Source organism: Eleutherodactylus coqui, chromosome 12 (genome assembly GCF_035609145.1).
Source record: "Eleutherodactylus coqui strain aEleCoq1 chromosome 12, aEleCoq1.hap1, whole genome shotgun sequence".
Lineage (NCBI taxonomy): Eukaryota > Metazoa > Chordata > Amphibia > Anura > Eleutherodactylidae > Eleutherodactylus > Eleutherodactylus coqui.
In genome coordinates this window covers 110,534,138-110,547,749 of record NC_089848.1, presented here as the reverse complement: position 1 = coordinate 110,547,749, position 13,612 = coordinate 110,534,138, and the positions used below count along the sequence as shown (strand labels likewise).

Here is a 13,612-nt window from a genome sequence, read left to right as displayed (position 1 = left end):
TCTTTTTTATTTATAAAGCCCACACACCGTAGATGGATGCAATTTTTAGTGATTTGAACGTTCGTTTCTTCACAATTCTTTTTTGCCCCCCCCCCCTTTTTTTTCAAAGGAGGGTAGAGGTACCTGACCAATTCCTAAATGGATAGTCGGAATTGGCCTTGGCCGTAGGGATCATCTCCCGAGGTTGCTAGATATGTATGATGCCAACCTCCAGAGAGAGTCTCCCGGTTAGTATAGGACGGCCTCGCCTCTATAGATAAGGGTCGTAGTGTAAATACTTGACCCAAGCGTATTCGAATTTCCCTTTTTAGTATGCTGATTCTCGTATTTAATTTCTCGACGCGTTTCACCACTTCAATTCTCGTGGATCATCAGGAGCATTATAAATCGGGATTGAGTAGAGACAGTATAGATGATATCATGAGGTCACCAATAGACCAATTGATAAAGAAACGAATATCTTAATTTTTCATCTCATTCCCTAGCCTACCATCTGGGCTATGGACACCAACTTTTGTTATTTTCATCTTGTAGCCATCCTTTTCTTCTGTCAATTCTGACACTCTGGGAAAAGAAACTCGGGCGGGTTCTGTTAGATAAGCTCCTACACGTAACAGGCTAGTAAACCACTAGTCTGTTTATGTGATAGCTAAAGAAGCAGCAGATTGGTGAACGGGGTGTTCTCTATAGAGAAGCAGGGGGCTAGTGCTTCTCTCCTTTTCCTCACCTGGGGATATGTGTCCTGAATAAGCACAGGCACAAAAACCCTTGCGATACCGGCTTAGCGTCCCAGTATGCATATTGCATAGGACGAACCGGCTATCCAATCTCTGGACAGAGACGGATTGCTCCAATACTACTTTACTCACAGCATAATACTGCATCCCTATGGTATGTTTCTGTGAGTAGTAGCAGCTTGAACATTCCCGTATCAGTCCTGAACACCCCACGCCAGACATTCGCATTCAAGGCTGATTTGGGTCATTAGGATACGCTATCTCTGGCAAATCTCAAATTATTGCTTTTGTCAATAAGAGAAATTTGAGTATCAAACTTTCTACCCAGGCTAGACCCGATCCTTTGAGAAACCTGCTGCATGAACAGGCCCTCCAAAAATTAAGATATTCGTTTCTTTATCAATTGGTCTATTGGTGACCTCATGATATCATCTATACTGTCTCTACTCAATCCCGATTTATAATGCTCCTGATGATCCACGAGAATTGAAGTGGTGAAACGCGTCGAGAAATTAAATACGAGAATCAGCATACTAAAAAGGGAAATTCGAATACGCTTGGGTCAAGTATTTACACTACGACCCTTATCTATAGAGGCGAGGCCGTCCTATACTAACCGGGAGACTCTCTCTGGAGGTTGGCATCATACATATCTAGCAACCTCGGGAGATGATCCCTACGGCCAAGGCCAATTCCGACTATCCATTTAGGAATTGGTCAGGTACCTCTACCCTCCTTTGAAAAAAAAGGGGGGGGGGGCAAAAAAGAATTGTGAAGAAACGAACGTTCAAATCACTAAAAATTGCATCCATCTACGGTGTGTGGGCTTTATAAATAAAAAAGACCAAAACAACTGGGGATAATCTTACAAACACCAAGTACCAATATACCCCTGCCTCATACATTACCGGCTTTAAGCAGGACAAAAAGACTTCGTGGTCGCCGGTGACCAGATCACACAAACACCCACACACACAGCACAATTGGATGCCCATCTTTAGTGACGGTGTGGTTGGATGGTATTTACCACGCCCCTTACTTACCTTTTTTTTTGTTTTTGTTGTTTTATGTGTTGTGCCCCTATATGTGCATTTTTAAAAAAGTTCAAAATAAAAATTATATTTTTTAATTCAAGTCACCACTGTGAAAGGGCTACTCAAGTTAAATTTGGAGACTTTTTGCTCTGCCTACTCTGTGAAATACTTCTGTATACTCCTGTTGTGTTCAAGGAGCGCTCAGCTGGTATACGACTAAGCGCGCCGAATGGGGTATACAGAAAACAGCTGCAGAACTGTCTTCTGCATACTCTCCTGTTGTGTTCAGGGACCGCACAGCTGGTTTACAGCGGAGCGCTCTGAGCGGGATATACAGAAGACAGCTGGACCGCTTTTCTCCTGCAGTATTCATGGAGCGCACAGCTGGTATACAGCTGAGCACTCCGATTGTGGTATGCAGAACGCAGCTGGAGCTCTGTCTTCTGCATACTCCTGTGGTCTAAGCGGGAAACCAGCCGAAACAATAGTATCAACGGTATCTAGCTGAGAACTCAGTGTGTGCATTGATAAGCTTGCTGAAATACAATGATGAATGACTAGGCAACAAAAACTGCACCCCCCCCCCCCCCCCCCACTGACTGCGGCATCATAAGTTTTTACAGGAAAAAAATAAAATGAAACTTTTCACTTTGCACAAGGTTTTAAATATTGAAAAAATAAAAAGAACAAAAAGCTACTTAATTGGTATTGCCACATCCATAACAACCCGAACCATAAAATCTTACATTTACCCAGCATGGTAGATTCCATAAAAAATAAAATAGCTGTTTTCTGATCACCTCGCTTTCCCATAAATGAAATAAATAATTAGAAAGTCGTATAGACCTCTAAATGGTAGCAATAAAGACTACAAGTTAATCCCATAAAGAATAAACCTAATATGGAAAACTGAAAATGTCCTGGAATACAGCGCCACACAAAATCTTTGCTTAAACTTTTTTTTTTTGTGTAAAAGTAGTAAAACCGAATAAAAGCTCCATATATTTGGTGTTGTCATAATCCTACTGATTTGTAGAATAAAGAAGACCTAATCTGTAGGCCATGTGGGGAAAGGCATCAAATTACATTTTCCCCATCGCTCATTAAATGTAACGTAAATTTGTTCCTGAGAAAAACAGGATTTGTTCTGCAAAATATAAGATTTCATATAGCTAAACCGGCGGGATAAATGTATATAAAGGTTATGACCACTGGGACACAAGGGTGGGGGCGGTATGACCTACTGGCTCTTAAGGCTAAAATCAGTTGTTACTAAGGGGTAGAGATAAGCGAGCACGCTCGGATAAAGCAGTTACTCAAGCGAGCATCGCTCTTCTCGAGTAACTGCTTACTGGTCCGAGCAGGCCCGGGGGGGGGGGAATCAAATGAAGGCTTCATTTGCATACATAATTGGTATTTAAGTAGTTGAGTACCTACTTAAATACCATTTATTTTTTATGCAAAATAATCGCTCAAAGCTGTCCCTCAAACTGTCGTGATACCCGGGCAGGTGAAGCTGTGTGGACCCTCCCTCCCTATATGTACATGATGGAAATGGGGACTATACTCTTGTAATGTGTAATTGTGGGTTTCTGAAGTTCGGCTGGCTGTAGCGCTGTATTCTGTATATTCATTTCGTCTGCTGCCTGATCATTCAGCTGAAATGTTCTGTAGGTTCAGAGTTTTATACCTGAGTTTTACTTGTTGCACCAGTTAGTGCTTGTGTGGTGTTGGTGGTTGTGGTGTGATTAGTGGGTGTTCTGAGCAGACGGCTGACAGTAAAGCTAATAAATGTTGGCACATCGTAGAGTTTTGGTTCTCTGTTGAAGGATTCCTGAATCCACGATATATTGTCTTATTCTGTTGTGATGGCAAATAATTGTAAAAGTAACTCTGAGATGTTGTAGACTATTGATGTCCTATCCTTAGGAAAGACCATCAGTAGTGGGATCCATGAGGCCCGCTGCCCTGAATCCCTGCCAAGCCAGACTGACACTCTCATGCATGTAGTTGATTTCCGCAGGAAGTGACAGCTGCGTTCCAAATATAGTGGCAAAACTTGGTGTTGCGGTCCAAGTTCCCATCCACTTCTATGGGAGCTTTGCCTACAATACCAAGCCTGACCACTCCAATGAGAGCGGAGCTGTCTTTTTTTTTTTTTTTTTTTTTCCCTTGACAAATCAGCTCTTTACACGAGTGCAGCAGCCCAGGGAATAGCTGAATGGCAGGGATTCTGGGCACCGTGCCCCCTCCAATCCCGCTACTTGGTGTTTTTTCCTGAGAATAGGCCATCAGTAGTTTACAAGTGGAAACCTAAGTTAAGATACTGAAGGGTTTATATGACCCCTCAAAGGGGTTGGTCAGTAAGTGCTCTAGAACAGGGGTGTCAAACTCATTTTCACCAGGGGCCACATCAGGTTTTTGGTGAACTTCAAAGGGCCGATTATAAGACAGTACAGTAAGGGCTCGTTCACACCAGCGTATTTGCGTACATAATATGCAGAGAACAGAAGCCATTGATGTCAATGATTTCATTCACATAATGTATATTCTCACACAGCATGACCTATATTGTTTCAAACTACGCACCCCGATAGGCCATTGAAGTGAATGGGCCGCGCAAATACGTGGTGAATGCGCAGGAAGCCTATGTATTCAATGCATATTTGCGCACCATCTCAGGGGCCCATCTGCGTTCTTTTCTGCGTGCCCAAATACGCAGGCATAAGCGATTTTCGATTGCGCAAATACGTAGCGTATTTGTGTGACCGAAATGCAATTACGCCCGTGTGAACGAGCCCTAATAGTGACCCCCATAGTGGTCGCAGTAGTAATAGTGACTCTGATAGTGGCCCCAGTAAAAATATTGACCCCCACAGTAGACCAGTTAGTAATAGCGATCCCCACAGTGGCCCCAGTAGTAATAGCGACCCCTACAGTAATATTACTCCCTCCCAGCAGCAATATTACCCACTCCCAGCAACAATATTAACCCCCCCACACAGCAACATTAACCCCCACCAGCAATATTAACCCCTCCCCCTGCACCAATATTAACCCCCTCCCAGCAACAGTATTAACCCCCACCCACCCAGCAGCAATATTAACACCCCCCCCCCCCATCCTCCCCTTCCCAACCCGGCAGCAATATTACCACCCCACCCGACCCCCGCAGCAATATTAACCCCCTGCCAGCAACAATTTAACCCCCACCCCCACCCCCCAACACACCAGCAATATTAACTCCCTCAGCCCCGGCAGCAATCAGCATTATTAACCTTCTCCCAGCAACAACAATATTAACCCTCACCCCCCAGCAGCAATATTAACTTCCCCCTTCCCCAGCCATGTGCTTACCTCCTCCTTGCTGTCAGCACCGTTCCTCCTCGGATCGTGCTGAGCCCGGGTGGCATATGAACTTTTCCCACAAGACTTCTGCACTATTGAGCAATTCCAGCAACCTGATTGGTTGTTTGGTTCTCTGGGTTGGCAGATTCCCCAATCAGATTGCTGGAATTGCTGACAAGTGCAGAAGTCTTGTGGAAAAAGTTCATATGCGTCCGGGTGTGCACTGACATCAGTGAGCAGCACGGCACGCTTCCTCCCTGAGTCCTCTCCTGCGGAACTGAAGAGCAGGGGACTCGGGGGAGAAGGGATCAGCGCTGTCAGTGTGATTACCAGCGGGGAGCTGCGGCACCCCAGCTGGTAATCACTACAGTGGTGAGCGGCCGTCGGCACGCCGCGGGCCACATAACACAAGGCAGCGGGCCGGATTCGGCCCGCGGGCCTTGTGTTTGACACATGTGCTCTAGAATATCACCTAAAAAATACTACTCCCCTCTTCCATCCCCTGCTTATGCAGCCCATAGGCCTCCATGGTCCTCCAGTCTTTGTCTATAATCTGCCGGCACGCGGCTGGTGCCGCCAGTCAGTGGCCTCGGTACTAGTGGCAACGTGCCATTCAGTAGTGCCAGGAAGTACGGCACGTTGCCACAGAGGCCACTGACTGAGGCAGTCCCTTGCTGGTATGACACGCCATCACTGGCAGACTGTAAACAGAGTGGCGGGCACCACTAAAGCTTCCGTTGTTGGGTTGCCGGACAGCTGGTGAGGCGAGAGTGTATTTGTGCGTTTTACAGCATTTGCTTTAATTATTAAAATCTTGTGAGCTTATTGGGGACATTAGAGCCACCTCTCTGCACCCCCGTCAAGTCTCTGCCTGTAGGGCAGCAGTTCTGCCTCACCCTTTACCAAGTTTGCTCTGTACTACTTAAAGGGATTTTCCAGGCAATTAATATTACCCATCAGGATAGATAATCAGTAGCCAATTGGCTGGCCTCCAATGCTGGAGACCCCAGCTGATCGGCTATTTGGGTGCCCGCTGTTAGTGCCATAACACATAAAGCATGGAGAGGAAGCAGATGGCTCTGACCCATGTGTAGTGGCTGGCACTAGTAATTGCAGGCACAGCTATAATTGATTTTGAGAGCTCCGCCTGCAATTAACAGCACTGGCCGCTACACAGGTTGGAACTATCCGCTTCCAATCTGTACTCTGTGTGTTGTGGCGCTTGCAGCTGGCGGTCAAACTGCTGATCGTCTGGGACTTCCAGCAGCGGACCCCTGAAGATAGGCCATCAATAACAATTGCGTGCAAAACCCTTTGATAGCAGCTCATTCATATTCACTTGGGTAGAAGGAAGCTGCAGTGAGCTGTAGAAGTCTGGTGAACAGTAGGTAAACAGTAAGTGCTTGCAGTACTTCAGCTCCTGCAACAGGTTTGTAGGGTCTTGGTTCCGGATAACGCCTCTAGTCCTGTACTGACATGTAATGTTGTTCCCCGATGGCTGACTGGCAGCAGCTTCCTTGCAGGTGGTTGTGATAGCTGTAAGGGCGGCCATACATTAGGTTCGGGTCCCCTTGGTGTGTATGATGACCTCTCCTCCAGGTTTGGGTCCCCCTGGGGTGTATGATGACCTCCCCTCCTCCAGGTCCGGGTCCCCCTGGTGTGTATGATGACCTCCCCTCCTCCAGGTCCGGGTCCCCCTGGTGTGTATGATGACCTCCCCTCCTCCAGGTCCGGGTCCCCCTGGTGTGTATGATGACCTCCCCTCCTCCAGGTCCGGGTCCCCCTGGGGTGTATGATGACCTCCCCTCCTCCAGGTCCGGGTCCCCCTGGGGTGTATGATGACCTCCCCTCCTCCAGGTCCGGGTCCCCCTGGGGTGTATGATGACCTCCCCTCCTCCAGGTCCGGGTCCCCCTGGGGTGTATGATGACCTCCCCTCCTCCAGGTCCGGGTCCCCCTGGGGTGTATGATGACCTCCCCTCCTCCAGGTCCGGGTCCCCCTGGGGTGTATGATGACCTCCCCTCCTCCAGGTCCGGGTCCCCCTGGGGTGTATGATGACCTCCCCTCCTCCAGGTCCGGGTCCCCCTGGGGTGTATGATGACCTCCCCTCCTCCAGGTCCGGGTCCCCCTGGGGTGTATGATGACCTCCCCTCCTCCAGGTCCGGGTCCCCCTGGGGTGTATGATGACCTCCCCTCCTCCAGGTCCGGGTCCCCCTGGGGTGTATGATGACCTCCCCTCCTCCAGGTCCGGGTCCCCCTGGGGTGTATGATGACCTCCCCTCCTCCAGGTCCGGGTCCCCCTGGGGTGTATGATGACCTCCCCTCCTCCAGGTCCGGGTCCCCCTGGGGTGTATGATGACCTCCCCTCCTCCAGGTCCGGGTCCCCCTGGGGTGTATGATGACCTCCCCTCCTCCAGGTCCGGGTCCCCCTGGGGTGTATGATGACCTCCCCTCCTCCAGGTCCGGGTCCCCCTGGGGTGTATGATGACCTCCCCTCCTCCAGGTCCGGGTCCCCCTGGGGTGTATGATGACCTCCCCTCCTCCAGGTCCGGGTCCCCCTGGGGTGTATGATGACCTCCCCTCCTCCAGGTCCGGGTCCCCCTGGGGTGTATGATGAACTTCCCTTGTGGCAGATGTTGGGACTGATGAGTCTCCGTAGTTTGGTTTTCAGCTGTCTGATCCTTTTGTTCTTGGTAGATAAGCTGCTGCTCTCTCGGTGAGTGAGGAGGAGGATGATGAGGGGCCTGAGAGACGACTCTGTAAAATATATGGACATCCTAAAGGGGGTGCTCTTGGCATCCCCTGGCTTATCACTTCATGGTATGATGTATTATAGTGGTATTTGGTAACTACATGTTTGTGTTTTGCTGCAGACATTTTCTACTGGAAGAGGAACTTTATTTCAAATCTGCTTATAAATAGTGTCCGGTTTCTGCTGCCGCAGACGGCAGGTGACAGGCAGAACAAAGTGACAGCTGGGTGTTGACATTCTATACTGTGTTTGCATGTATACGAGTGCTGAGGGAAATGCTAATAACCAGTTGCCAACTAATGCGTCTCTAGGAGTGATAGAACAATACAGAGTCCTAAGAAAAGATGGACGTGTTGGAAGAGCTGAAAAACTCTTTAAATAAACTCTGTCTTATTCGTCCGGCTTCTGCAGGTGTAAAAATCAAATGACTATCATCCCGTGTAAACAGGTAGTCGTCAATCGAGGAACGACTGCCTGTTCACTCTGAATGCTGGTGGGCGACTGGAAGAGATTATTGCTCCTGAGCTTCCAGACAGCAGAGATGATCAGTGAACGGAGGCGGAGCGCCGGGGATCGTTGACGTCACCCCTAAGGACGTCATTACTCGTGCAGAGCGTCTAGACTGAAGAATATTGCTGGGTTCTCGCTGGCTTTTCCCTCACTGCTACAGCTTTATGGGAGCGTGGGGCATTAATACATAACGAGAAGTGGTTTAGCAATAGTTGTTTTTGAATAGTGAGCTTTTTTTTTTTTTTTAATTTTGAGCAATAATCTTTGTGTAAATGGGCCGTTCGTACCTGGGGCCCCGAGGCTGTGGATATGGGATAACCCCGTAAAGCTGCTTCACACTTAGTGTTATTGGCGCGCTTCTGAGCGGCAGCAACAAATACAATAAATGCCTACAGTGTGTTAAAAAGCTAAAATAAAACTTATGCGCTTCTTAAAAACCACATGTAGTTTTTTGCTGGGGCTTAGAAATGCACCAAAAACTTGTAAGTATGGCTGCAGCCTTAAGGCTGGATGTACACGGCAGTGTGTGCGTGCACAATACTCAAAAACGCATACGCTCGTGTTAATTTGGCCTCGAGGGTCGTCTCATATCCGTAGAACCGCAGTCCAGTTGTTGGGCCGTCTCCTTTGGAACAAGTGGAGCAGCAGAGTTCCTGCTTGACCTCCACTTTGTTCAACCGGGGACCTTTGGAACGCGCCATTCTCATGATTGTTTGTCGGACCCACAGCAATCAGCTACTTCTCCCCTATACTGTGGATTGGTTTATAGCTTTTTATTCCCAGTGGGACATCAGCTCTAACAATGAGGGCGAGTTATAACTTGTTATAAAGTTGGTTCCAACAGATGGCAGTCTGCTCATCAGCCAGAAGTCTTTGTTCAGAAGTTGATGTTTTGGCGGCCGCTGTAGTCCCGCCATCTACTCCGCTCTTCCCCAGAATGAGGTGCTGCGTTATTCCCTGGAGCAGTTTTTTAATACCCATTTCTAACTGCTTTTAGTGTTGGAGGAAACTTTTGACTGTGGCTTGTGAGGGGATTACCATCTTCCAAAGCGATGGCATCACTTCATGATCACTGGGGATTAGGCTTCTAGGACCCCCTAACCATCCCGAGAAGGAAGGGCCTGCATCCTAGTCTTGATTGGGACTGTCAGGTGTGAGAAAATACCTTCTCAGGGATGATGGGTGTCCAACCGCTGGCAGCACTTAAGATTGGAAAACCCCTTTAAGAGTGCGTTCACATGTGGTGAGAAAGTTTATGATTAAAGCAAATCTTGTTAACGTGTAGAGGAAAAAATGCTGCGGATATTCTGCTGTAGCGCTAACCTCTAATCCCGCAGCATTCCCGCAAGATGTGAACGCACCCCGACGAGGGGTCTGAGCTGTTGAAGGAAATGAGGACAGGCAAGGGTTACAAATAAACTAGAGCATACTTCCCACTCCCTATTCCCCTGCCGGTTCAGCACCGCCGGTCTGTTCGTTCTGGTCTTTTGCATACACATGACCGCTGCAGCCAATCCGGTGACCTCGGTAGTAGACGGCTCAAAATCTCTGGCCGGTGATTGGCTGCAGCAGTCGTGTGTATGCAAAGCGTCCCAACTTCTGCTAGTGTAAGCAGATTGGACATGAGGAGGAGCGTCCCAACTTCTAGTGTAAGCAGATTGGACATGAGGATGGTTGTGGGGGCCGACGGGGGATCGGAGTGCTAAATATGCTTAGAGTTTATTTTTAACAGTTGTGTACCCTGTCACTACTCAGAGAATCCCTTTTAAGACTGTTACTATGGCAACTCCCCAGCAATAAGTAATGTGATGTATAATTACTGCAGCAGATAGATGTGAATATTATTGAACTATTAGTTTTGGTTTTTTTTTACCCTTAAATAAGAATCTTTTTCAGCTTTTTTTTTTCTTTTTCTCCAGTATTTGACAGTCAGGACATTTGATTGCTTTTTACATGTTGGAAGTAAGATTTCTGTCCTGTCCCCACTAGCCTGTTGTATACTGTGCAGAAGTGATGGCTTTTAAATGCTATTTTTTTGCATTGAGACTATTTAATAAGATAATGAAAGAAATTGGTCTTTTTTTCACCTAATTTCCCATAATGTATATTCATTTCATATAACCCCTCCCCCTATTAGAAAAAAGTTTGGATGGCAAAAAATTACTTAAGTGATGGATTATTAAAGTGACCCTCCAGTTTTGGGATGATATTCTGCCCTGGGACTGGAGTTGGGTGTCTAAGCTGCAGTTGGTTTTCCTTGCCGCTCCTCCTATTGTGTTGGTTCCCAGGCCCACGTTTCGGCTGTCCAAGAGGACTGCAGCAATTTCTAACTATGAAATGCACGCTGTGCACTGCCTCTGATTGGCTAATGCTGGTCACATGAAGAGCTCTAGCCAGTCAGAGAGCAGATATAGTGCATTAAGGGGCTGTCGTTGCAAAACTATCTTTGAATGGCTGGCAATGGGATAAAACAAAGGGTATACTTGCCGGTCTTCAGGCCCTTGGAACACAGCTATGCAGCTCCCATATCCAGGGCACCCGGTGCAGTCATCCATCAGATGTTAGATGCTCACTTCAGCCAATTGGAGTTTTACAGTCTTGAACTCCTGTCGTCATGGCGCCCAGGATGTGAGCGAATCGGAGGCTGCCTGACGGAAGTCCATGCTAGGGACTGATCCCTGGGAGTCTCTTTACTGTGTCCCGGGAAGGGGGACCCAAAGATGAATTACTGTTTTTTTTGTTTTGTTTTTTTTGTCCCATAGCCAGCCATTACCTTTTTTGATGACAACCCCTTTAATGTCTAAAGCCCCACTTGCACACTAAGATGATCGCTCAAAAGACAGTTTAAGTGACAATTTTGAGTGATCATTTTGCATAGCTACTAATGGGCACTAATGCCTATTAGTAGCTTATTAGCGTTAGTTGCATGTAAATGAAGTTCCTTTCCCTGTATGCAGATAACAGCGGGTGGTCTGTTATCTGCGTACAGCTCCATTGTTCTGCCTTGGGACTACATCTGAAAACAATGTTATCGGCGCTCCCGCGGAGAATCACAGCGTGTGGTCCCCGTTATCAGCTAGCTTGCTGAACGATGTTTTTATGCTGAACTAAAAATCATCGTTGGACCGAAAAGCTAATGATGGTAACAGTTACATGCAACAATTATTGCTCAAAAGACACCTTTTGAGCAATAATTGTTGGTTGTAAATGGGCCTTACGCTACCAATGCATTGTGGGGATTGGATGGCTGAAACTGGGACTTGGAAGTGGTGGTTCAGGGGGATGGCATAGCGCAGGGGTCCCCAACTCCAGTCCTCAGGGACCACTAACAGGTCATGTTTTCAGGATATCCTATGGTAAGAACACCTGTGGTAATGTCTGAGGCACTAACAATAATTGCATCACCTGTGCAACACTGAGGAAATCCTGAAAACATGACCTGTTGGCGGTCCCTGAGGACTGGAGTTGGGGAACCCTGGAATAGAGCAACTGCAGGCAATAGACTTCCCTCAGCCTCCAGTCCTGGAGCAGAATTTGGTCCCGAAACCAGAGGGTCACTTTAACTGAAGTGATCAGAGAGCAGTTTGTGGTCTGCCAGTGCAAGCTTCAAGGGGTCTTCCCATTAAAGACATTAATCCCCCATCCACAGAGTAGGGGATACATGTCTCGATCCTGAGACCAATGCACCTGTATTGGGTGGTGGTGTGCCCGTTCGATGGCCGCCACATTCACTTTTATTGGACAGGTGGATATTGATGCCCTTGGCCGTCTCCCTGCATCCCATAAAGTGAATGGAGCATTTGGGTGCACCGGTCTGTGGATTGTTGGGGTTCCCAACGATTAGTCATTTACCCCCTATCCTTATAGGGGGAGAAATGCCTTTTAGTGGTAAAACCCCATTTAACTCTACAGAAGCGGTTAAGAATTCTGTCTTTTCTTTGTATTTGGGCACAGATTTCCACTATGAGTTGAAGCTGAGCTGTTCAGAGCTTTGCACAATGTACATCATTTTACATGAATGGTCGCATTGCTTATTAAGCTTTTTTATTTATTTATTTTTCTTTTCTATAAAAACTCCCAATCAGTTGATGAGAAACATTCCAATGACGCCAGCAGCATGCTTCCACAGAATATCTTGTCGCAGACAAGCCGGCACAATGATAGAGACTACAGACTCCCCAGAACAGAGACTCACAGTAGTGCCGCCCCGGTGCAGCACACAATTAAAGCGGTGGCTGCCCCGAGCACTGTTCCTTCTAGTACTTACACAGTACAGCCTGACCACCCTCCTCCAAAAAAGTCATTTGACGCAAATGGAGCAGCGGCTTTATCGAAACTGCCTATCCCTACATCTTCCATCCCAGCACAAAAATCGGACAGAAAAGGTAATGTGGACAGCGGGAATACATATTGTTTGGGGGGGGAGGGGAAGTGCACCGCGTGCGCCATGTCTGCATCTTGGCTCATACCAGTGAGTTAGCATTTATTGGGGGGGGGGGGGGGGTGTCCTTTGAACAACTTTCTGCTTGTGGCTGTAATGTTAGTTTGTGTTATTATAAAGTGATATTAGTATGGTGGATGTGCCAGATTACATGGTTTGTTTTGGCAGAAGGACCTGACGTTCAGCATAACTGCGGTGGTCCGCTCCAGTCATCATACTCATATATATATATTTATTAGACTTTGTTAAAGCAAAATCCCAAATGGCATCTACATGTATGTGTAGAGCTATGAGGAAGTGCTGCTCATACCACACTGGCATGTTAGCCGAGAAGGTAAACACTATTAATTGCAGGCTCAGGAATGGGGATGTTGGGGAGCACAAGTCTGCAAGATGGGAAATTTTTAGCTTTCATATTTGCGTTGATCCTCAAAGGGGTTCACGCATGAGGACAATATTTTGCCGAATTGTCTCTTATAGCGCGTCACTTGGGCTTGACTGTATGGATGACTTGGCCCAAATCTTGCGGGGCAGATGTGTGCCTGCTGTTGCCTTTCATTGTTACTGGAATGTTTTATATTTGGAAAGCAATTCTGTCCACGACCCCCCAGTTTTTCTTCCTTTTTAAAGCACGCCTGACTTTTCAGGATAAGCAGCCATGTGGGTATTATATAATGCTATATCTGACCAGTCATCGAGTGCTGGCTGTGATTGGCTAAGCGTCAGCTGATCACAGCCAGCACTTCCAGAAGGCGGGGATTTTTCAATCCCCTGCCACAATAGAAGAAGCT

The 13,612-nt window shown here is 47.4% G+C and overlaps 1 protein-coding gene across 3 annotated transcripts in view; it reads left to right on the top strand.

Annotated features, from left to right (window-relative positions):
• WAC (WW domain containing adaptor with coiled-coil) overlaps positions 1-13,612 on the top strand; it is a 69,811-nt gene that overhangs the window by 30,960 nt on the left and 25,239 nt on the right. For 2 of the 3 annotated variants that reach the window (XM_066585087.1, XM_066585086.1), the window contains exon 7: positions 12,466-12,765. The exons of the other annotated variant lie outside the window; for it this stretch is intronic. In XM_066585087.1, coding sequence (XP_066441184.1) covers positions 12,466-12,765 — 300 coding nt within the window. The remainder of the gene's footprint in view (positions 1-12,465; positions 12,766-13,612) is intronic. 3 annotated transcript variants of the gene reach the window in all.